Below are 24,446 nucleotides of genomic sequence, written 5' to 3' on the forward strand. Positions count from 1 at the left end.
GACTTGAGCCCTGATCCTAACATATCCTCTTTTCAAAATAGCACTTGTTCTTTTCTATGTACCCAGAGATGTACAGCGCAGAATGCAGTCCAAAATCAACACACAGGATGTGAAGACCAAATTTTATTCCATGACTTTTATCTCGTGCTCATGATTGGAAAAATAGATACATCAGGTTACATATAAGAACGTCTACAAAATGTGGATTTGATATAGGAACACAGAATACAGGCTGCTATGCACCCAGCATATCCCCCTGCTGACGTCTTTCTCCATCATTTAGGTGACAACTCTTCCAGCCTTCTCTGGTGCCACGTGATTTCGTCAGAAGGTGATGACATCACTGCAACATCACGTGGCACTACATGAGAAGTATGGCATTATGCAACCCCGTACATTGCATGTTGGGGCTGGCTTCTCCTAAATAAAACATCAGCAATGTCCCCTTTGCTCAAATGACTTGCCACACATCATATGACCCAACAGCAGATCATGTGTGTGATGACTCAAGCACGTACTTGGGTGGTGTCAACGTCATCAGGGGGGCTTCACACATAACAGAGATGAAAACCAAGTCCCCTTTCAACAGATTACTAGTGTTGCATTGTCTTGGGCCACACGGAAACCGTGGAAAGGCCAGACACAACAGTCAAAGATCAACAAAGAATTCTGAGACCAGCTCCAAACAGAGGTACATAAACTTTATTATAAAGTACACTAACTTGACAGTGAGGTAAAAAAAAAATCCCCGGACACAGGAAATTTCCATTTTTGAGTTTTCTTTTTTTTTCTTCTTACCTTAACTTTATTTTTTCCTCTACAGACCCATATGAGGATTTGTTTTTTGCATGACCACTTGTACTTTGTAATGACACCTTTCATGTTACCATAAAATGTACGGCGAAACCCAAAAATGTTTTATTTCTGGGGGAAAATTAAAGAGAAAACTGCAAAATTGCAACTTTTAGGGTTTTTCAAAAATGATATGTCGTCTTTATTCTGTAGCTCAGTATGATTAAAAGGATATTCAGTTTATATAGTTTATCTATTATTGTACTACTTGAATAAAAAGTCAAACTTTATTGAACAAAATTTCCTGACCCCCTATAACTTTTTTATTTTTCCGTAAAAGTGGATGTATGAGGGCTAATTTTTTGAGCCATGATCTGTAGTTTTTATCAGTATCATTCTTTTTTAATGGATATTTTTGATTGATATTTAATTTTTTTTCTGATAGATGATGCGATTAAAAAATCTATATTTTTGGACTTTGGTACTTTTCGGACATTTCTGTAAGTATCAATACCAAGTATGTTGAGTTATTTTTATTTTTTACTATATTTTGCAATGTTTAGATTGCTAATACTGATCAATGCTATGCATAGGCATAGCACAGTTCAGTGTTATCTGAGATCTACTTCTTTGGTCTGCTTGAAGGCAGATCAGAGAAGAAGACCCCGTGATGATGGCACAAGGCAGGTAAGGAGACCTCTGGCCACCATCTTGGTTGATCTGATCCCTGCAGACACCAGAACCACCGCAGATGCCGTGATCAAGGGGTACTCTGTTGCTAGACTTTGCATTCACTTCCAGGCAGTGGAAGAGAGAGGTGGATTGTGGTAAATATAAAAACAAGTACACTAAGCGATTGTTGAGCTTGTCTGTATACAAGAGTGTGAAGTATAAAAGTGAGAGGAGTTAAAATTAAGGGACTTTTCATTCAGGAAGTTTAAATTGAAATATTTGATAGTTTTTTGTTTGTTAAATTTTGCAATCACCAAATCTAGTATGGCCTCCATGTTGGAAAAGGCAGTCCAGTGTGCATCTTGCACAATGTATGCTATCCTTGAACAGCAGTTTGAGGGTGCATATTGTTATGTGAGATGTGTGCGAGTTGTTCATTTGGAAGCCCAGATCCTGGATCTAGAGGAGCAACTAGCAACACGTAGACACATTGACAACATGGAGAGGAGTCTCCTGCTCACTGAACAAGTACTCTCTGGGGTAGAGGTGGGGGAGGATAGTGGGACAGAGGTGCAGGACAGTCAGGCAGTTAGCTGGGTTACAGTTAGAAAACGGGGTAGAGGTAAAAGTGTCAGGGAGGCTAGTCCTGATATGGCACACCCCGACAAGTTTGCCCGGTTGACAGATGAGGGGGATGCCATTTCAGAGCTAGCGGTACTGCAGCAGGACTCTGCCTCTGACCGTCGGGGGGGTGGTCTGCTCCAGTAAGGAGGGAGGAAGGAGTGCAGGGCAGGCCAGACAGGTATTGGTAGTGGGGGACTCAATTATTAGGGGGACAGACAGGGCGATCTGTCACAAAGATCAAGATCGCTGAACAGTGTGTTGTCTTCCTGGCGCTCGAGTTCGGCACATCCCGGGTTGACAGGTTGCTGGGTGGGGCTGGAGAGGACCCAGCAGTCATGGTACATATTGGCACCAATGACAAAGTAAGAGGTAGGTGGAGTGTCCTTAAAAATGATTTCAGGGACTTAGGCCGCAAGCTTAAGGCAAGGACCTCCAAGGTAGTATTTTCTGAACTATTACCTGTACCACGAGCCACACCAGAGAGGCAGCGGGAGATTAGGAAGGTAAACAAGTGGCTCAGAAGCTGGTGTAGGAAGGAGGGGTTTGGTTCATGGAGAACTTGGCCGACTTCGCTGTCGGATACCGGCTCTACCGTAGGGACGGGCTGCACCTCAATGGGGAGGGTGCAGCTGTGCTTGGGGAGAAGATGGCTAGAAGGGTGGAGGAGTGTTTAAACTAGGGACTGGGGGGAGGGAACCTACAACATAGAGTGGGAAGATAGTGTAGATAGAGGGGGGGGGGACTTAATAATGTACCTGGGGGTGGAGCGGAAGGAGGGGTTAGAATAGTTAATAGGGATAGGCATCATAGGAACAGAAAAACATACACCATTGAATTGAATGTTGACTAATGCCAGAAGTCTGTCCAATAAAACTGACGAACTGGAGTTGAAAATGTCCGGGGAGAATTATGACATAGCAGGTATAACAGAGACTTGGTTGGATGATAGCTGTGACTGGGCAGTCAACATACAGGGTTATAGTCTATTCAGGAGGTATCGGACATAACAGAAAGGGGGAGGAGTTTGTCTTTATGTAAAGTCCAGTCTGAAGGCCGCACTGCAGGAGGATATTTGGGAGGGAAACGATAATGTGGAGTCACTATGGGTAGAAATATATGGAGGTAAAAATAAAAAATAAACTGATAGGGGTTTGCTATAAGCCACTAAACATAATGGAAGAGTCAAAAGATCAATTATTGAGGCAAATAAACAAGGCAGCAAATCAAAATGAGGTGATAATAATTGGGGACTTTAACTATCCTGATATAAACTGGGAGACTGAGACCTGTGAATCTCATAAAGGAAACAGGTTTCTGACTATAGCTAAATACAATTATCTGTCCCAAATGGTGCAGGGCCTGACCAGAGGGGGCGCCCTACTAGACTTAATATTAACCAATGTACCTGACAGAGTAATTATTGTGCAAGTAGAAGGACACCTAGGGAATAGTGATCATAATATAATACATTATAAATTGTTCTTCAATAAGGGAATCTCTTGAGGGACCATAAAAGCAATGGACTTTAGGAAGGCAAAGTTCGATCAACTCAGAGAAGCCCTTAACAATATAAAATGGGATTATGTCCTCAAAAAGAAAAATACTGACACTAAATGGGAGACTTTTAAAAATATCTTAAATTCTCACTGTAAGATGGGAAAAAAGGGTCAGAAATAAAAGAAAACCAATATGGATGAATAAAAATGTTAAGGGGGCAATAAATGTCGAAAATAAAGCATCTAAACTACTAAAACAGGACAATAGTGAAGAAGCATTAAAAAGCTATAGAGAAAAATGTAAAATATGTAAAAAAAAACTGATAAAAGCCGCAAAAATAGAGACAGAAAGACTCATTGCAAAAGAGAGTAAAACTATTCCCAAAATGTTCTTTAATTATATAAATAGCAAAAAGATCAAAAATGAAAGTGTAGACCCTTTAAAAAATGACGAGGATGAAATTATAAACGGGGATCAGGAAAAAGCAAATATATTAAACAAATTCTTCTCCACTGTATTCACAGAGGAAATTGAAATGCCAGGTGAAATACAGCGAGAAAAGGTAAACTCCCCAGTACAGATCTCCTGTCTAACCCAGGAAATCACCAGGTCCAGATGACCCCCGTGTTATAAAGGAATTAAGTAATGTAATAGACAGACCCCTATTTAATATTCAGGGATGTAATAGACAGGGACTGTTCCCCAGAACTGGCGCATGGCAAATGTGGTGCCAATATTTAAAAAGGGGTCAAAAGGTGACCCCGGGAATTATAAACCTGTTAGTTTGACCTCCGTTGTATGTTTGAGGGTTTTCTAAGAGATGCTATTTTGGAATATCTTGATAAAAATAAATGTATGACCCCATATCAGCATGGCTTTATGAGGGATCGGTCCTGTCAAACTAACCTGATCAGCTTTTATGAGGAGGTGAGCTCCAGACTGGTCCAGGGGCAATCGCTGGATGTCGTATATCTGGATTTTTCCAAAGCATTTGATACGGTTCCACATAAAAGGTTGGTGCATGAAATGAGAGGGATTAGGCTGGGGGAGAATGTGTGTAAGTGGGTAAGTAACTGGCTTAGTGATAGGAAACAACAGAGGGTGGTTATTAATGGTACGTATTCTGATTGGGTGACTGTTACTAGTGGGGTACCACAGGGGTCAGTCTTGGGTCCTGTTCTATTTAATATATTTATTAATGACCTTGTGGGGTTGAATAGTAAAGTAGCAATCTTTGCAGATAATAAATTTTGTAAAGCTGTAAACACAATAGAGAACAGTGCACTGTTACAAATGGATCTGGATAGGTTGGAGGTTTGGGCTGGGAAGTAGCAGATGAGGTTCAACACTGAAAAATGTAAGGTAATGCACATGGGGAAGAAAAATCCGGGCTGGGATTATGTATTAAATGGGAGGACATTTGGGATGACTGACATGGAAAAGGACTTAGGAGTCTTAGTTTATAGTAAATTTAGCTGTAGAGACCAGTGTCGGGCAGCTGCTGCCAAGGCAAATAAAATCATGGGGTGTATCAAAAGGGGCATAGATGCCCACGACAAGGAAATAATTCTACCGCTGTACAAATCACTAGTCAGACCGCACATGGAATACTGTGTACAGTACTGGGCACCAGTGTACAAGAAAGATATAGTGGAGCTGGAGAGGGTTCAAAGACTGGCAACCAGGGTAATATAGGAAATGGGAGGACTACAGTACCCAGAAAGATGATCAGAATTAGGGTTTAGTTTACAAAAAAGAAGGCTTAGGGGAGACCTAATAACTATGTATAAATATATCAGGGGACAGTACAGAGATCTCTCCCATGATCTATTTATACCCAGGACTGTATCTATAACAAGGAGTTATCCTCTATGTCTTGAGGAAAGAAGGTTTCTACACCAGCACAGATGGGGGTTCTTTACTGTAAGAGCAGTGAGACTGTGGAATTCTCTCCCGGAGGAGGTGGTCATGGTGAACTTTGTAATAGAGTTCAAAAAGGGGCTGGACGCATTTTTGGAGAATAATAACATGGCTGGTTATGTATACTAGACTTATAGGGACAGAACGTTGATCCAGGAATTTATTCTGACTGCCATATTTGGAGTCAGGAAGGAATTTTTACCTCTAGTATGAGTGTTTTTTGCCTTTCTCTGGATTAACTCAACTCAGTAGGGACTTATTAGGGGTATAGGTTGAACTTGATGGACTCTGTTATTTTTTTCAACCTTATGAACTATGTTACTAGACATCTTATCCCCTATCTAAAGGATCGTGGATGTCTGATCATGGGGGTCCAGCCGCTGGGATCTCCACGATCTCCGTGCAGACACCTGGAGTTTTGAACATTATGTTTAGAACACTTCATTCTGGAGGCTGTCGTCATGACGTTGTGATGTCTATGGGAGGGGGTGTGATGAAAAAATAAATTACAAGTTATGTATAATATATTTATGTGGATAAAACATTGATCAAGGTACTCTGATTGCCATATTGGATTTGAGAAGGAATTTTTCCTTTGTCATGTGGCAGATTTTGTCTTCCTCTGAATCAACACAGTAGGGTTTTAGGTTTAATTTGATGGACTTTTTAAACCTTACAAACTATGTAATGATGTCAAATTTTGCTTTTTTTGTACATTATTTGGTGTGTGCTATTATGGCATTTTCCTGTTTGTTTTTCTAGTAAGGTTTATTACTACCTCTGTATGTCCTCTTGCCCATCCATAAAAATTAAAGAAAATAACTTTTGAAAATCTCCTGTTCTATATGTAAATGTGGCTTAACTAGTCCTCAGGGCGTGCAACTCTACTCAGGCGTGATTGACATCCCGGACACAGCCCGATATCACCGCTCTGCTCCCCAAAGTCCCACTCAGGCCCAGGGATAACGCTACTTTTGGGCTATTTAAGGACACTATAATATCAGGGCCTGTTCCCCAGGACTGGCACATAGCAAATGTGGTGCCAGTATTCAACATGGGTCAAAAAGCAACCCCTGGAATTATAAGAGATGCTATGTTGGAGTATCTCAATGAAAGTAAACGTATTACTCAATATCGGCATGGATTTATAGAGGATCAGTCCAGTCAAACTAACCTGATCAGCTTTTATAAGGCAGTGAGCTCAAGACTGGACCTGTTGGATGTGATATACGTTGATTTTAACAAAGCATTTGATTCTGTGCCACATAAAAGGTTGGTACAATGACTAGTTACCTGTGTCTTGGCTTTCGTATTGCCTGCACCAGTTTTATGCTGCCCATGGTTTTGGCAGGATAAAACTGAGGACAGGATCCCTTTTAAAAATGCAGCCAATTTTGGCCTTTGGGACAAAGGGTCATTTGTTTAACCTCTTAAGGACCCAGGACGTACGGGGACGTCCCCGCACCCTGGGCTTTAAGGACCCAGGACGTCCCCGTACGTCCTGGCGTTTTCCGGTCCCTGCCGCGCGCCGGGCAGAGATCGGAATCGTATGCCTGCTGAAATGCTTCAGAAGGCATCCAGGGCAAACGCCGAGGGGGGCCATGTAGGCTCCCCATGTTGGCGAGCACCGCAAATCGCAAGGGAAATCGCCCTTGCAATCTGCGGCGATACTGGGCTGATCGGGTCTCTGGGACCCGACCGCCCGGTAATTTTGCATGATCTCGGTTGTCACAGACAGCCAGGACCATGCTAAAGAATAGGAGCGAGGTGGCAAGCCTGCCACCTCCTCCTATTCCCTGCGATCCGTCGGTTAGTTAACCGACCAATTGCAGGGGGGGGGGGCGGTTACTTCCTCCCTCCCTGCCCGGCCCCTTGAAGTCCGGAGAGGACGGGAGGAAGACCGGGGGACGGGGGAGTGCTGGGGCCCGGCCCCGGTACTTACCTCGTCCCTGAAGACCCGGATCCCAGCGATGAAGACGGTGGCGGCGACAGGTGAGTAGATCTTCAGCCGCGGTCGGGCCCTTTACAGCAATGCACGTCGCCGTAAAGCGACATGCATTGCTGTATTGGGACCCTGTATACTACAACTCCCAGCATGCCCAGACAGCCCTTGGCGTCTGGGCATGCTGGGAGTTGCAGTTTTGCAACTTCTGGAGGTCCACAGTTTTTGGACCACTGTGCCCTTCCAGATGTTGCAAAACTACACATCCTCAGCATGCCCTTACTGTCCAGGCATGCTGGGAGTTGTAGTTCTGTAACATCTGGCCCTTCAGATGTTGCAGAACTACAACTCCCAGCATGCCTGGACAGTTTTGGCATACTGGGAGTTTTGGTTTTGCAACATCTGGAAGGGCACAGATTGGGAACCACTGTATTAGTGGTCTGCAAACTGTAGTCCTCCAGATGTTGCAAAACTACAACTCCAAGCATGCTGGGAGTTGTAGTTCGGCAACATCTGGCTCTAAAGATGTTGCCGAACTACTACTCCCAGCATGCCTGATAATGTTTGGGAGTTGTGGTTTTGCAACAGCTGGAGGCACACTGGTTGGGAAACATTGTCTGTTTCCTAACTCAGTGTTTCCCAACCCGTGTGCCTCCAGCTGTTGCAAAACTATAACTACCAGCATGCACTGTGACTGTGCATGCTGGGAGTTGTAGTTTTTCAACAGCTGGAGGTCCCCCCCCTGTGAATGTACAGGGTACATTCACATGGGCAGCGGGCTTACAATGAGTATCAGGCTGCAAGTTTGCAATGCAGCAAATTTTGCACGGCAGCTCAAACTCGCAGCGGGAAACTCGCTGTAATCCCCCGCCCGTGTGACTGTACCCTAAAAACACTACCACAAAATAAAATAAAAATTTAAAAACACTACATACCACATACCCCTACACAGCCCCCCTCCCTCCCCAATAAAAATGAAAAACGTCTGGTACGCCACTGTTTCCAAAATGGAGCCTCCAGCTGTTGCAAAATAACAACTCCCAGTATTGCCGGACAGCCGTTGACTGTCCAGGCATGCTGGGAGTTTTGCAACAGCTGGAGGCAACCTGTTTGGGAATCACTGGCGTAGAATACCCCTATGTCCACCCCTATGCAAATCCCTAATTCAGGCCTCAAATGCACATGGCGCTCTCAATTCGGAGCCCTGTCGTATTTCAAGGCAACAGTATAGGGTCACATATGGGGTATCGCTGTACTCGGGAGAAATTGCCTAACAAATCTTGGGGGTCTTTGAAAAGGTGAAGTTGGGGTCTACACCAGCATGTTAGTGTAAAAAAATAAACTTTTTACACTAACATGCTGGTGTTGCCCTATACTTTTCATTTTGACAAGAGGTAAAGGGGAAAAAAGCCCCCCAAAATTTGTAACGCAATTTCTCCCGAGTACGGAGATACCCCATATGTGGGCGCAAAGTGCTCTGGGGGCGCACAACAAGGCCCAGAAGGGAGAGTGCGCCATGTACATTTGAGGTGATTTGCACAGGGGTGGCTGATTGTTACAGCGGTTTTGACAAACACAAAAAAAACAAAACCCCACATGTGACCCCATTTCGGAAACTACACCCCTCAGTGGGGTGTGGGGTGCAGTGAGAATTTACACCCCACAGTTGTCTGACAGATCTTTGGAACAGTGGGCTGTGGGCTGTGCAAATTAAAAATTTTGTACAGCCCACTGTTCCAAAGATATGACAGACCCCAGTGGGGGGTAAATGCTCACTTTACGCCTTGTTACGTTCCTCAAGGGGTCTAGTTTGGTATGCCATGTGGGGGTTATTTTGCTGTTCTGGCACCATAGGGGCTTCCTGAATGCGACATGCCCCCCGAGCAAAATTTGCTCTCAAAAAGCCAAATATGACTCCTTCTCTTCTGAGCATTGTAGTTCACCCATAGTATACTTCAGGTCAACTTATGGGGTACCTCCATACTCAGAAGTGATGTGGTTACAAATTTTGGGGGGTATTTTCTGCTATTAACCCTTGCAAAAATGTGAAATTTGGGGGGGAAACACACCTTTTAGTGAAATTTTTTTTTATTTTTTTACGTATGCAAAAGTCGTGAAACCCCTGTGGGGTATTAAGGCTCACTTTATTTCTTGTTACGTTCCACAAGGGGTCTATTTTCCAAAATGGTATGCCATGTGGGGTATTTTTGCTGTTCTGGCACCATAGGGGCTTCCTAAATGTAACATGCCCCCCAAAAACCATTTTAAAAAAACGTACTCTCCAAAATCCCCTTGTCGCTCCTTCGCTTCTGAGCTCTCTACTGCGCCCGCCGAACACTTTACATAGACATATGAGGTATGTCCTTACTCGAGAGAAATTGGGCCACAAATATAAGTATACATTTTCTCCTTTTACCCCTTGTAAAAATTCAAAAATTCGGTCTACAAGAACATGCGAGTGTAAAAAATGGAGATTGTGAATTTTCTCCTTCACTTTGCTGTTATTCCTGTGAAACACCTAAAGGGTTAAAACGCTGACTGAATGTCATTTTGAATACTTTGGGGGGGGGGGCAGTTTTTATAATGGGGTCATTTGTGGGGTATTTCTAATATGAAAACCCTTCAAATCCACTTCAAACCTGAACTGGTCCCTGAAAAATAGTGAGTTTGGAAATTTTGTGAAAAATTGGAAAATTGCTGCTGAACTTTGAAGCCCTCTGGTGTCTTCCAAAAGTAAAAACACGTACATTTTATGATGCAAACATAAAGTAGACATATTGTATATGTGAATAAAAATAAAAATTATTTGGAATATCCATTTTCCTTACAAGCAGAGAGCTTCAAAGTTAGAAAAATGCTAAATTTTCAAATTTTTCATCAAATTTTGTGATTTTTCACCAAGAAAGGATGCAAGATACCACAAAATTTTACCACTATGTTAAAGTAGAATATGTCACGAAAAAACAGTCTCGGAATCAGAATGATAACTAAAAGCATTCCAGAGTTATTAATGTTTAAAGTGATAGTGGTCAGATGTGCAAAAAATGGCCGGGTCCTAAGGTGTAAAATGGCTGGGTCCTTAAGGGGTTAAGTCTGATCTATCTCACTTTATATGGTAATAACTTTGTTTTAGTTTTACCCCTTAACGCACCATATAAACAAACTAAAAACAAGTGACGCTGAATAAACTGTAAAGATCTAGCACAAGGGACACTCTTATATAGTAATGTGTTGTTCTTTGGCAACTTTAACAACTGGCATTAAAACTTGTTGTTTCACAAGCCGGTAAAAGTAGAAAAATCATTGTAAATGCAACTTCAACTTAACCGTTAGTGTGAATATAATTGATATAATATATATGATATAATATGATATAATTGATGTAGTGTTTTCTGTTGTTTTCCTTTAGAAGAAAAAGGTAAAGATGACCTGCTTGGCATCTTCAGAGACAGGTCGCCCTTTGCCTCAAAATCAGCTGTCATATGGTCGAAAAAATAATCTGAAGCACAAGACTAACATTTTGAAAGAAGAGGTAAGGATACAAATAAAATGAATAACAAATAGAAAAATTTGAAAATAAAAAATGTGGGGAACTCAAATATTTTAGCTAACAATTTAATTAGCTAGGGTGTCTGTACAATTAAATGTGGTTATAGAAGTTTGGGATATTGCAAATGCCCTCAAAGGCATTTAGTCCTATGCAAGAAAACATGACCCCCTTTATTTAAGTGAAGGCTTCAAAGTTTGTTAAAGAGCTTTACTGAACAAACAGCATAATGAAAACCAAGGGGCTCAATAAACAGGTCAGGGATATAGTTGTAAAGAAGTACAAAGCAGGATTAGGTTATAAAAAAATATCCCAAGCTTTGAACATTTACAATTTTATTAAAAGTAATGTTTTATTATCATTGCATTGGGGGAGAAAAGTGGATTGGTAGACTCTGCCTATGAAAGAGTTGGTGTAATTGTGTCTATTGAAAATCACAGAATAAGAAATGGGCTCAGCAGTAATCATTTGAATCAGGTGCCACCAAGTGTGTCAACTGTATACCAGATTAGAAAAAGACTCAGTAAAATACGGTGCACACCAAAAAGTAAAAAAAAAAATAGATATTAAATAAAAATCTTTATTAGAAATACATAGGCATGACACACATTTAAAAACACTTAAAATGGTTGCACATGAACCTGAACCACAGACGGGGGGGGGGGGGGGGGCTTTAGAGCCCTCCCAGGGGGCCTGCCCTCTTAGTATCACAAAAAACAGACTGAAATCCCAAAATATACACAAAATTAAGGCATTTGCATATGAAAAAAATAAATTCATAATTTCAAATGAATCAGTTCAATATTCCATACATAATGTAACTTAAAAGAAATGAAGAGAGTCCAGCTCACCTCCCGTGTCGTGCTATGCACGGACCGGTGCCCGGCCAGGTGCCCCGGATACTGAAAATGAAGAAGGAGTCCAGCACTGAAGTGAAGGCAGCTTTATTGTGTGAGGAGCAAGCGATAAAAGCACACTAGTCAGACATGTTTCAAGCGCGAACGCTCTTCCTCGGTGACGTCAGTGTGAGCACAGGTGAGCCATTATATACCCAAATCAAAGGGTGGGGCAAGATGAAACAACACCCATGTACCTGGCATCACACTGATAGACAGGGATCGAGGTATGCAGGTAAAATGCACATGCAAGATACAAAATACAAAAGAAGTATATGTATAAAAGATGTATATCTAAAAAGTGTATCAAAATACATAAGTAAAATGTATAATACCACATACCAAAAAGGCTAGAAACTAACAAGAGGGTAACAGGACTAACAGGACAAAGTATGTGAAATTAATAATGGAACAACAGTTCCCGTCGGATATTTAAACCTGTGGGACTACGTGTTCCTAAAGTAAACTGCCAGAAAGCTTCTCTGTCAGCTAATTTTTTCCTGATACATCCTCCTCTAATCCTTCACTTCCTCAGGAGGGATGAAACGCTATCATCCCTTCTGAGTGAGGGATGCCAAGTAGTGTCCAAAAGGGCCCCCACACTTGGTGACCAGCTATCGCCAAGTGTGGTGGTGAGTGAAAGATCCAGTCACTCACACTGGTTAGCTCAAAAGGTTTTTTTGTGCGGACAGAGAATATGCCGCACTTGTAATTATGCAAAACCCACAAAAACTTTCACCTCTGCCGATGGCACCAGGACTTTTTCCATAAAGTCATACATTAATTGTAATTATACCAATGTGGTGTATATCATAGAATGCTCACTCTGTCAACTCAAGTATGTGGGTTACACAACCAGAAAGTTAAAAACCAGAGCGTTAGAGCATTTGAACGACAGTACCACTACATCGAGCAGACACAGATCAGCTGCATCTGCTCACTTTCAAACTGTGCATCATGGTAACACGAGTGGCTTTACCATCTATGCTATCGAACTTGTTAAATCTAACATTAGAGGAGGATGTATCAGGAAAAAATTAGCTGACAGAGAAGCTTTCTGGCAGTTTACTTTAGGAACACGTAGTCCCACAGGTTTAAATATCCGACGGGAACTGTTGTTCCATTATTAATTTCACATACTTTGTCCTGTTAGTCCTGTTACCCTCTTGTTAGTTTCTAGCCTTTTTGGTATGTGGTATTATACATTTTACTTATGTGTTTTGATACACTTTTTAGATATACATCTTTTATATATATACTTCTTTTGTATTTTGTATCTTGCATGTGCATTTTACCTGCATACCTCGATCCCTGTCTATCAGTGTGATGCCAGGTACATGGGCGTTGTTTCATCTTGCCCCACCCTTTGATTTGGGTATATAATGGCTCACCTGTGCTCACACTGACGTCACCGAGGAAGAGCGTTCGCGCTTGAAACATGTCTGACTAGTGTGCTTTTATCGCTTGCTCCTCACACAATAAAGCTGCCTTCACTGCAGTGCTGGACTCCTTCTTCATAATGTAACTTAACCCCTTAAGGACCAGGCCATTTTACACCTTAAGGACCGGAGCGTTTTTTGCAATTCTGACCACTGTCACTTTAAACATTAATAACTCTGGAATGCTTTTAGTTATCATTCTGATTCTGAGATTGTTTTTTCGTGACATATTCTACTTTAACTTAGTGGTAAAATTTTATGGTAACTTGCATCCTTTCTTGGTGAAAAATCCCAAAATTTGATGAAAAAAATGAAAATTTAGCATTTTTCTAACTTTGAAGCTCTCTGCTTGTAAGGAAAATGGATATTCACATATACAATATGTCTACTTTATGTTTGCATCATAAAATTAATGAGTTTTTACTTTTGGAAGACACCAGAGGGCTTCAAAGTTCAGCAGCAATTTGGAAATTTTTCACAAAATTTTCAAACTCGCTATTTTTCATGGACCAGTTCAGGTTTGAAGTGGATTTGAAGGGTCTTCATATTAGAAATACCCCATAAATGACCCCATTATAAAAACTACACCCCCCAAAGTATTCAAAATGACATTCAGTAAGTGTATTAACCCTTTAGGTGTTTCACAGGAATAGCAGAAAAGTGAAGGAGAAAATTCACAATCTTCATTTTTTACACTCGCACGTTCTTGTAGACCCAATTTTTGAATTTTTGCAATTGGTAGAAAGGAGAAAATTTTTACTTGTATTTGAAACCCAATTTCTCTCGAGTAAGCACATACCTCATATGTCTATGTTAATTGTTCGGCGGGTGCAGTAGAGGGCTCAGAAGGGAAGGAGCGACAAATGGTTTTTGGGGGGCATGTCACCTTTAGGAAGCCCCTATGGTGCCAGGACAGCAAAAAAAAAACACATGGCATACCATTTTGGAAACTAGACCCCTCGGGGAACGTAACAAGGGGTAAAGTGAACCTTAATACCCCACAGGTGATTCACGACTTTTGCATATGTAAAAAAAAAATAAATAAATGTTTTACCTAAAATGCTTAGTTTCCCCAAAATTTTACATTTTTAAAAAGGATAATAGCAGAAAATACCCCCCAAAATTTGAAGCCCAATTTCTCCCGATTCAGAAAACACCCCATATGGGGGTGAAAAGTGCTCTGCTGGCGCACTACAGGTCTCAGAAGAGAAGGAGTCACATTTGGCTTTTTGAAAGCAAATTTTGCTCTGGGGGCATGCCGCATTTAGGAAGCCCCTATGGTGCCAGAACCGCAAAAAAAAAACACATGGCATACCATTTTGGAAACTAGACCCCTCGGGGAACGTAAAAAGGGGTAAAGTGAACCTTAATACCCTACAAGTGTTTCACGACTTTTGCATATGTAAAAAAAACTAAAAATTTTTACCTAAAATGCTTGGTTTCCCAAAATTTTTACATTTTTAAAAAGGGTAATAGCAGAAAATACCCCCCAAAATTTGAAGCCCAATTCCTCCCGATTCAGAAAACACCCCATATGGGGGTGAAAAGTTCTCTGCTGGCGCACTACAGGTCTCAGAAGAGAAGGAGTCACATTTGGCTTTTTTAAAGCAAATTTTGCTCTGGGGGCATGCCGCATTTAGGAAGCCCCTATGGTGCCAGAACCGCAAAAAAAAAAAACACATGGCATACCATTGTGGAAACTAGACCCCTCGGGGAACGTAACAAGGGGTAATGTGAACCTTAATACCCCACAGGTGATTCACAACTTTTGCATATGTAAAAAAAAAAAAATTTTTTACCTAAAATGCTTGGTTTCCCAAAAATTTAACATTTTTAAAAAGGGTAATAGCAGAAAATACCCCCCAAAATTTGTAACACAATTTCTCCCGAGTACGGCGATACCCCATATGTGACCCTAAACTGTTGCCTTGAAATACGACAGGGCTCCAAAGTGAGAGCGCCATGTGCATTTGAGGCCTAAATTAGGGACTTGCATAGGGGTGGACATAGGGGTATTCTACGCCAGTGATTCCCAAACAGGGTGCCTCCAGCTGTTGTAAAAGTCCCAGCATGCCTGGACAGTCAGTGGCTATCTGGTAATACTGGGAGTAGTTGTTTTGCAACAGCTGGAGGCTCCGTTTTGGAAACAGTGGCGTACCAGACGTTTTTCATTTTTATTGGGGAGGGGGGCTGTGTAGGGGTATGTGTATATGTAGTGTTTTTTACTTTTTATTTTATTTTGTGTTAGTGTAGTGTAGTGTTTTTAGGGTACAGTCGCACGGGGTTCACAGTAGTTTCTCGCTGGCAGTTTGAGCTGCGGCAGAAAATTAGCTGCAGCTCAAACTTGCAGCCGGATACTCACTGTAATCCTCCGCCCATGTGAGTGTACCCTGTACGTTCACATTGGGGGGGGGGGGGGGGGGGACATCCAGCTGTTGCAAAACTACAACTCCCAGCATGTAGGGTCTATAAGTGCATGCTGGGAGTTGTGGTTTTGCAACAGCTGGAGGCTCCGTTTTCGAAACAGTGGCGTACCAGACGTTTTTCATTTTTATTGGGGAGGGGGGCTGTGTAGGGGTATGTGTATATGCAGTGTTTTTTACTTTTTATTTTATTTTGTGTTAGTGTAGTGTTTTTAGAGTACAGTCGCACGGGCGGGGGTTCACAATAGTTTCTCGCTGGCAGTTTGAGCTGCAGCTGAAAATTTGCCGCAGCTCAAACTTGCAGCCGGATACTTACTGTAATCCTCCGCACATGTGAGTGTACCCTGTACATTCACATTGGGGGGGGGGACATCCAGCTGTTGCAAAACTACAACTCCCAGCATGTACGGTCTATCAGTGTGCTGGTAGTTGTGAAACACAGAGTTTGGCAACAAACTCAGTGTTTTGCAACCAGTGTGCCTTCAGCTGTTGCAAAAGCTACAACCCACCAGCATGTACGGACAGCAGAAGGGCATGCTGGGTGTTGTAGTTATGCAACAGCGGGAGGCATACTACTTTGGCTGGGGATGCTGGGGATTGTAGTTATGCAACAGCTGGAGACACACTGGTTTGCTACTTAACTCAGTGTGCCTTCAGCTGTTGCAAAACTACAACTCTCAGCAGTCACCGACAGCCAACGGGCATGCTGGGAGTTGTAGTTATGCAACCAGCAGATGCACCACTACAACTCCCAGCATGCACTTTAGCTGTTTCTGCAAGCTGGGAGTTGTAGTTACACAACAGCTGAAGGTACACTTTTCCATAGAAAGAATGTGCCTCCAGCTGTTGCAAAACCATAAGTCCCAGCATGCCCATAAGGGAATGCTGGGAGTTGTGGTGGTCTGCCTCCTGCTGTTGCATAACTACAGCTCCCAGCATGCCCTTTTTCATGCTGGGAGCTGTTGCTAAGCAACAGCAGGAGGCTGTCACTCACCTCCTGCTGCTGCTTGATCGCCGCACAGGTCAGTCTCGCCGCACAGGTCAGTCCCGCCGCCGCCGCCGTCGTCGCTCCTGGGGCCCCGATCCCAACATTAACGCCGGGGATCGGGGTCCCCAGCACCCGGGGTCGTCTTCCCGCACCCGCTCACATCCTCCGGAAGGGGGGCGGAGCGGGTGCGGGAGTGACACCCGCAGCAGACGCCCTGATTGGTCGGCCGGGAATCCGGCCGACGAATCAGGGCGATCTTGAGGTGGCACCAGTGCCACCTCACCCCTGCAGGCCCCGATCAGCCAGTAATTCCGAGTCACCGGAGACCCGATTGACCCGGAATCGCCGCAGATCGCTGGACTGAATTGTCCAGCGATCTGTGGCCATCGCCGACATGGGGGGGCATAATGACCCCCCTGGGCGATAGGCTGCGATGCCTGCTGAACGATTTCAGCAGGCATCGGGCACCGGCTCCCCATCTGGCTAGCGGCGGGGGGCCGGGAATGGACAGGACGTACTCCTACGTCCTCGGTCCTTAAGGACTCGGAAACGGGGGCGTAGGAGTACGTCCATTGTCCTTAAGGGGTTAAAGGAAAACTGTCACCATGTTCACCCACACTAAACCCAATACACTGGGTTATTGTGTGGCTGAACAGGAGTCCATACATGGGTCACTTACTTTTTTATGTGTTCTTGTTGCCAAGTTGTCGTCCATTAAATTTCCTCTGTTTGCCCTTCATTTGCGCTCTGAAGGCGGGTCCCCCACCGGCAGCCTTGCTTTGGGTCCCGGAGGAAGGAGCCTTAGCCCGCCCCCCTTGTTCGCATATTTATTTCCCCCCTGAGCACAGTGTGTTGGGAGAGTGCTCTGTACAGTGTAACTGCGCATGTACCGATCCCTCGCTACACCCGGAAGTACCTCTTTCTGAAGTCTTGCTACTCCCGACTTCTGGGTGTAGCGAGGGACTGGCACATGCGCAGTTACACTACACTCCCTTCCTCTGAGACCCAAAGCAAGGCTGCCGGTGGGGGACCCGCCTTCAGAGGGCAAGTGAAGGGCAAACAGTGGAATTTTAGCGGATGACAACTCGGCGACAAGAAAACATAAAAAAAGTAAGTGACCCATGTATGGTCTCCAGTTCATCCATACTATAACCCAGTGTATTGGGTTTAGTGTGGATAAACTTGGTGACCGTTTTCCTTTAATAAACTTAATCTATAGCAAAAAAGCAGTATATACAAAATCCCCCTATAATGGAAGGAGGACTGGACCAAAAGATATAGATGTATACAAATTCCGAACAGGCGCCCCCGCCCCTGTCTTTTGGGTCTATTGTTTTAAGCTTTTAGATTTCTCCTCAAATGTCTCCCCTCCTTTGACTCGATCCAAACCTGTATAGATTTCACCACCAAGGAGGGTTCGGTAAAATCCCTATAGTAATCTCATAAGGTGGTAGTCCGGGGCCACTGTATTGCTCTAGGTTCTTGACTTGAGAAAAATGCTCTGGCTCAGACTCAGGAGCTTATGGTGAAGATAGTGAGGCTGGAGGCGTTCATAGTGGCCACTCCCTCTCTCTCACTGCTGAGGAGACTGATATCAATGTGGGCACGCATCGGTGATGTGGCTCTTCGAAAGCACTCCAAGCAGCGATTTTACGAAAGAGGGCAATAAGGCGCACACTATGCTTTATTAGACCCTTAGAGTACGCGCTGCTGCTCAGTCTCCCCTGGCATTGAGAGATACCCCAATCTGTCATTGATATTACCCCGGAGACATCTCTAAGAATGTTTTTGACTATTATTCTAAACTGTACTCCCTCCCTTTCCAGCTGCCATCGGACTCGTTAAAGTGTTACCTGGCCTTACAGTCCTTTTTATCTGACTGCTCTTTGCTTACTTTCTCTATTGCTGATCAAGAGTCTTTCTGTCTTAAAACTTCCTCTGACGAAGTTCTGGATTCAATTAAGTTCTTTCCGTCAGGCCAGAAGGCTTTACATACCTACTATTAGACCTTTGCAGCTCACTTAGTTTCTAAGCTTGTCCCTATATTTAACTCTTTTATAGATGGTTCGGTGCTCCTTCAGGCCTTTCTTTTCTCCTACATCACCCTCATCTCCAAACTGGAGATCCTCTTGATTGCACTAGCTATAGACCTATTGCCCTTCTCAACTTGGATTTGAAATTGTTCTCCAAATTCTTGGGGTTGTCCGGTTGCAGGATTGAAAAACAGAACAGACACGGAGCACTCTCTGTGTGGAATCAGTGATGTCGCCAAGGTGAGAGACTGATAAGAAACTTGCTCACCTGGTGGGGTTGTGCTGAGGAGGCACAACACTTAGAAGGGCATAAACAATGGTCGACTGCAGCGGCTTCCCACGCTGACTGATCAGCGTGAAGACAATGGAGTTCAGCGGTAAAGCAGGAAATGGAAGCTGGTATTCGCACTGTCGAGGAAGGAGAGTTCGAGATATTGTTCACAGATTTATTAAAAACTGTGTACACACAACGCGTTTCAAATCTGTCTTTTTTTTTCATCAGACGTGCTGATGAAAAAAATCAGACGGTTTTGAAACGCGTTGCGTGTACACATAGTTTTTAAATAAATTTGTGAACAATATCTCGGACTCACCCTCCTTCCTCGACAGCATGAATACCAGCTTCCATTTCCTGCTTTACCGCTGAACTCCATGGTTGCAGGATTGGGAATTCAAAATCAAAATCCTATGGCACCGTTTCTGGTTACAAGGTGAATATTTCTAAAACTGAGTCATTGAACCCTTCCTCCTCTCTTTCTACCCTTCTTCATGCTGACTTCTCCTTTAAATAGTCTCAATATGCAACCAACTTTCTACCGCTGTTTTGAGAGATTAGGGCCCTTGGTAATGATGACGGTCGCACTTTATTTCCTTTTTTGGTTGTATTGCAGCAGTTAAAATGATGATTCTTCCCAAAATGCTGTACTATTTTTAAACACTTTCGGTTAGGGTACCTCTCTTCTCTATGGTCCCTCCAGCGATTTTTCTATTTATTTGGGATGCTAAAAGACATTGTTTACCTATGTCAATGATGACAGCTAGTAAATCTATGAGAGGGCTAGAAGTACTGGACATAACCAAATACTATTTGATGACTCGTCTCCACCATCTAGCATTTTGGTCCTCATACCTACCTACAGTAGATGGATGGAGATTGAGAAACTCTAGCTGTCTCCTGTCCACCAAAACTGCTTTCTTCAGACTTATCTACCCCTCATTCTCGCCCGTTTCTCTGGGTCCCCTCCTCGGCCCCATTGTCCTCTCTAATGATATTTGGGGATATTGTGCTGCGAAATGCAAGATTCTTTCTTCCTCCTCTCTTTTGCTATTCTTCCTGTCACCCGGTTAGTATGACGTCGAAAATGGTGAGGGCTTGGAGCTCTAGGGGCTTTTCTGTTATGCAGATGTAGGAGATGTCCTCTCTCGCTCCTTGCTGTCCTTTGACCAATTGATGTCTGGGAATTGACTTCCCGCCTCTGAGTGGCTCCATTACTTTTAGATGGGGCACCTAACAGTGCCACCTAAAAAAATCAAAATAGACAAATCTCCAGGTCCAGATGGCATTCAACCCTCATTCTAAGGGAGTTAAGTAATGTTATAGACAGCCACTATTTCTAATATTAAAGACTCTATATTGACAGGGTCTGTGCCAGGACTGGCGCATAGCAAATGTGGTGCCAATATTCCAAAATGTGTAGTGAGTAAGTAAGTAACTGGCTCAGTGACAGGGTGGTTATTAATTGTACATAATCTGAGTGTGTGACTTTTACAAATGGGGTACCACAGGGGGTCAGTTTTGGGTCCTATTCTTTTTAATATTGTGGCATTGAGGCAGGTTTGAGGGCAATAAAAGGGTGTTTTTTCCAGTCTTTTATCCTAGGTGAGCTAGCAGAGATGCTAATCAGGTGCTTAATTAATGAGGCCAGCAGAAATGTGCTAAGTCTGCATATAAGGTAAGGAAACATAATAGTCTGGGCTCTCATCGGAAGACTGCAAGGTGGCTGTGGGGGGAGGCAGGGGTCCTTGTGAGGAGCACACAGCCAGGCGTTGTGAGTGACCCCGCAACAGTGAAGTGGACAAGACAAGGGGTCTTTCCACAGCCTGCAGCGGTGTGGGAGAAAAGAGGACACTTTTCTGGTGCTTGCTGGATGTAGGTTCACAATGAAGAGTTCAGACTTCAGAGTGGTGGAGATCAAATTGCATTTATTGAAACAAATCGAGTGACAACGCGTTTTGAGGGGACGTCTCCTCTCTTCATCAGGTGATGACCTGATGAAGAGGGGAGCCGTCCCCTCGAAATGCATTGTCACCCCATTTGTGTCAAAAAAAACGCGCTTTGATCTCCACCACTCTGAAGTCTGAACTCTTCATTGTGGACCTACATCCAGCAAGCGCCAGAAAAGTGTCCTCTTTTCTCCCACACTGCTACAGACTGTGGAAACTCTCCAGTACTACGAACGTCCCAGGGATCAAGGGCACAGACGGACACGGGCTGCTGCTGCTATCTATGCCCATCCCCTTAGGCAATTTTCAATGTTGTGCTTCAAGCGCAACATGACAAGGTGAGCAGTTTCTTTTGCACACTATACATTGTGTTAATACCAGTTAAAGAACACAATTACCCCAGAGCGCATAGCCTGGGGTACATATATCCCTATTTTGGGGGGGGGATTCCCTAAAACGTAACTTTTATTGGTATATGTTAAATATGTTAACAAAACAATTAGTGCTTAAAGTGAATGTTAAAAATTCATGTACTATATGCCCATAGATTCCATACTAACCAGTGGAACACCACTCTCTATGTATCCTAATAGTGGGATCTATGTATATGAACCCACAAAAAAGGTATATGTAACATACTTAAAACCATTGAATGCCACCTCTTCATTCAATAGTTTTAAGTACATGTTACATATGCCTTTTTTGTGGGTTCATATACATAGATCCCACTATTAGGATATATAGAGAGTGGTGTTCCACCGGTTAATATGGAATCAATGGGCATATAGTACATGAATTTTTAACATTCACTTTGAGCACTAATTGTTTGTTTACATATTTAACATATACCAATAAAAGTTACGTTTTAGGGAATCCCCCCAAAATAGGGATATCTGTACCCCAGGCTATGCGCTCTGGGGTAATTGTGTTCTATAGTTGTTCAGATCCCGGATTTCCTTTTTGGGGACGTTTGTGATCAATACCAGTTAAAGGCACAGGGTGTTTCCGGTATTGTTCCCCTTTTTTTCCATATAAAGCTAAGTTTCTGCTAAATTGGCGCACATGGAAGAATAGGTTTATCACTTGACAGAGGAGAAAGAAAAAACACTTGCAGACTTGAAGAAACAGGAAGAAGCGGAGCTTCAGCTGCCGAAAATATGGAGCTCTACAAAAGTGAGTTTGCGGTTCTGCAGGATGAACTGTCCCGCTCCCAGGATCTTGTGACCAGCAAGGAGAGCAAATTGGAGAGTCTGGTCAGGCAGATCTAATTCAAGGAAGAAGAAGTGAATGTTCTGTATGAGGCATATCAGACTCTACAAAGTGATAACCAGGCCAGGTTGGTAGCCATGGAAGAGCTCGAAGGAGGTAATGGCTCTTAAGGTGCAGAGCCTGGAGGCGCAGAGCGAAACGCACATTAAGTCTCACGCAGCTACCTTGGATTCACTGGGGATGCGGCTCTCCGAATGAGAGGCTGAGCTAAAAGTCTATGAGCAGAAAGTGTCCAAGATGGCACAGACAATGAGCAGATGAGAGAAGAACGTCTGTCCCTGGAGGATACTGTCAAAAACTTGACAGAATTGCTGGAAAGAGAAAAGGTGAACTCTGCAAAGCTCAAGAGTGAGCAACATAAAAAATTTAAGCTGTAAGGGGACATGAAGAACCTAAAAGAAATCAGAGACCAAGCTGTAGCAGACCTGACTAAAGAGAGGTTAAAATTGTCTTAAATGGAAACTGAAGCCAAAGCCACAGCTGTCCATGTTGAAGAAGACAGGGTCGTGGTAGAAACCCTGGGGTGCTGGATTTGTTCCAGAAAACACAGGAAAAAAGTCTGCAGAAGTAGAATTTGCAGAAGAGTCCTTCTCAAGGACAAACTCCACAGGTGCATTAAAGGGAAGCCTCCTGAAATTGTCTTAGAAGTCCTGCAAATGGGTGATACAGGCTTTGTTGGCCACCAGCAAAGTTCGGGCGGTGGTCATACCACTGACAGAAGAAGACAAAGTCCTCAAGAATCTGCCTTGTCCGCCCCTAGTGCCCAGAGCACTCCAGAGACCAAGATGAAGAACCTGGCGTTGGAAAGGCATGACATGAATGGAGCCTTCTACAAGGGATTTGTCAAGGGTGACTAAAAGTCTTGTGCTCGGTGGCTGGTGAAAGTGCGAATGAAAGAAGGGTGTGTCATTGAAGTGGTGCATATAAAATCTTCTGAAGAAGTAAGCCAAGTGCCTCAAAACCTGTTAGGCGAAGTTGATCAAGTAAAAGGAAAGGCAGTTGGACCCTGTCTTTTGAAGTCAAGTGCTCCTTCCCAGGGGTCTGAGCAGAGGGGAGGGGGGAATATTGTCGGGGTTAATAACTCATTTATGAATTATGAATTATTAATTATGGTAATATTAAAAATATTATGACCGTTATGAATTGCCAAAAATATACAAACAATGCAATTGCCCATATCTGGGTCCGACTATTGTCCCAGATATGAGTTCTATAGTAGTGGTAGTGTAACTTTTGCAATATAATAAAATAATAACGCAGTTATTATAAAAATGATACATACATTTATTTGTTGCAGTTGATTAACATTAAGGAGAGTAATACAAACAGACCATGATATCAATAAAAAGATATAAAGAAAATAGCAATGATCTATTGTCAGATTTAATCTATGTTGTATTAGTAAGTTAACTAACAACATTAAACTTGGTCACAGAAGTGGGTTAGTTCAGATATCAGTAGATTACTATGTGTAGAGATCATCACATTACATGATATCCTATAGGCATATTATTTCTAGATAAATAAAAAGGGAATAAACCCCGCCCAGTCCTAACCACAGCTTTTCCTTGGTAAGATACAGTATTTAAAATATACTATTTATTAGGAAAACTTTAAGTTTTCTCATGTTAATTATTATTATGTCATGTATATAAGTAGAGTGGGATCCCAACTGACTGTGCTATATATGCAATATGATTATCGCATTAATCCCCATAAGACGCCCCGTTCATCTGCAGTAGAAGGGGGTAGCTTATACACTACGGTTACCATCTCCCAATGGAGAATATATACATATATATATATATATATATATATATATATATATATATAAATGTAATAAGCCGGTCTGCTCATAAACATGACATAACTGTCCACATAAAATGAGGTAACTTATTCAAATAAGAAACCAGTGTATCTTACCAAGAGCACTTCTGGATAAAAGAAAGATGGCTGCCTGGATCCCATGGAAATGCCTTTAGTCATAACCGGTGAGTAGGGAAGAAATGGGCTTATGGACTAAAGTATTTCTCCCTCACTCTTCATGGCTCCGCCCCTTCAGGTAGCCTTTGTGAAGATGATGGGTCCCTTTGTCTGTATGGCTGTCTCTCTGTCGGTGTTTGGATCTGGACGTGTGTCTCCGTGTGTCTGTCCCACACCCGCTTTTTAACTTATCCCCTA

At 43.0% G+C, this 24,446-nt stretch overlaps 1 protein-coding gene across 6 annotated transcripts in view; it reads left to right on the forward strand.

The window, feature by feature from the left end:
• Window positions 1-24,446, forward strand: part of TNRC18 (trinucleotide repeat containing 18) — a 968,701-nt gene that overhangs the window by 697,311 nt on the left and 246,944 nt on the right. For 5 of the 6 annotated variants that reach the window (XM_056534534.1, XM_056534536.1, XM_056534538.1 and 2 more), the window contains one exon: window positions 10,857-10,979. The exons of the other annotated variant lie outside the window; for it this stretch is intronic. In XM_056534534.1, coding sequence (XP_056390509.1) covers window positions 10,857-10,979 — 123 coding nt within the window. The remainder of the gene's footprint in view (window positions 1-10,856; window positions 10,980-24,446) is intronic. 6 annotated transcript variants of the gene reach the window in all.

Source organism: Hyla sarda, chromosome 8, assembly GCF_029499605.1.
Source record: "Hyla sarda isolate aHylSar1 chromosome 8, aHylSar1.hap1, whole genome shotgun sequence".
Lineage (NCBI taxonomy): Eukaryota > Metazoa > Chordata > Amphibia > Anura > Hylidae > Hyla > Hyla sarda.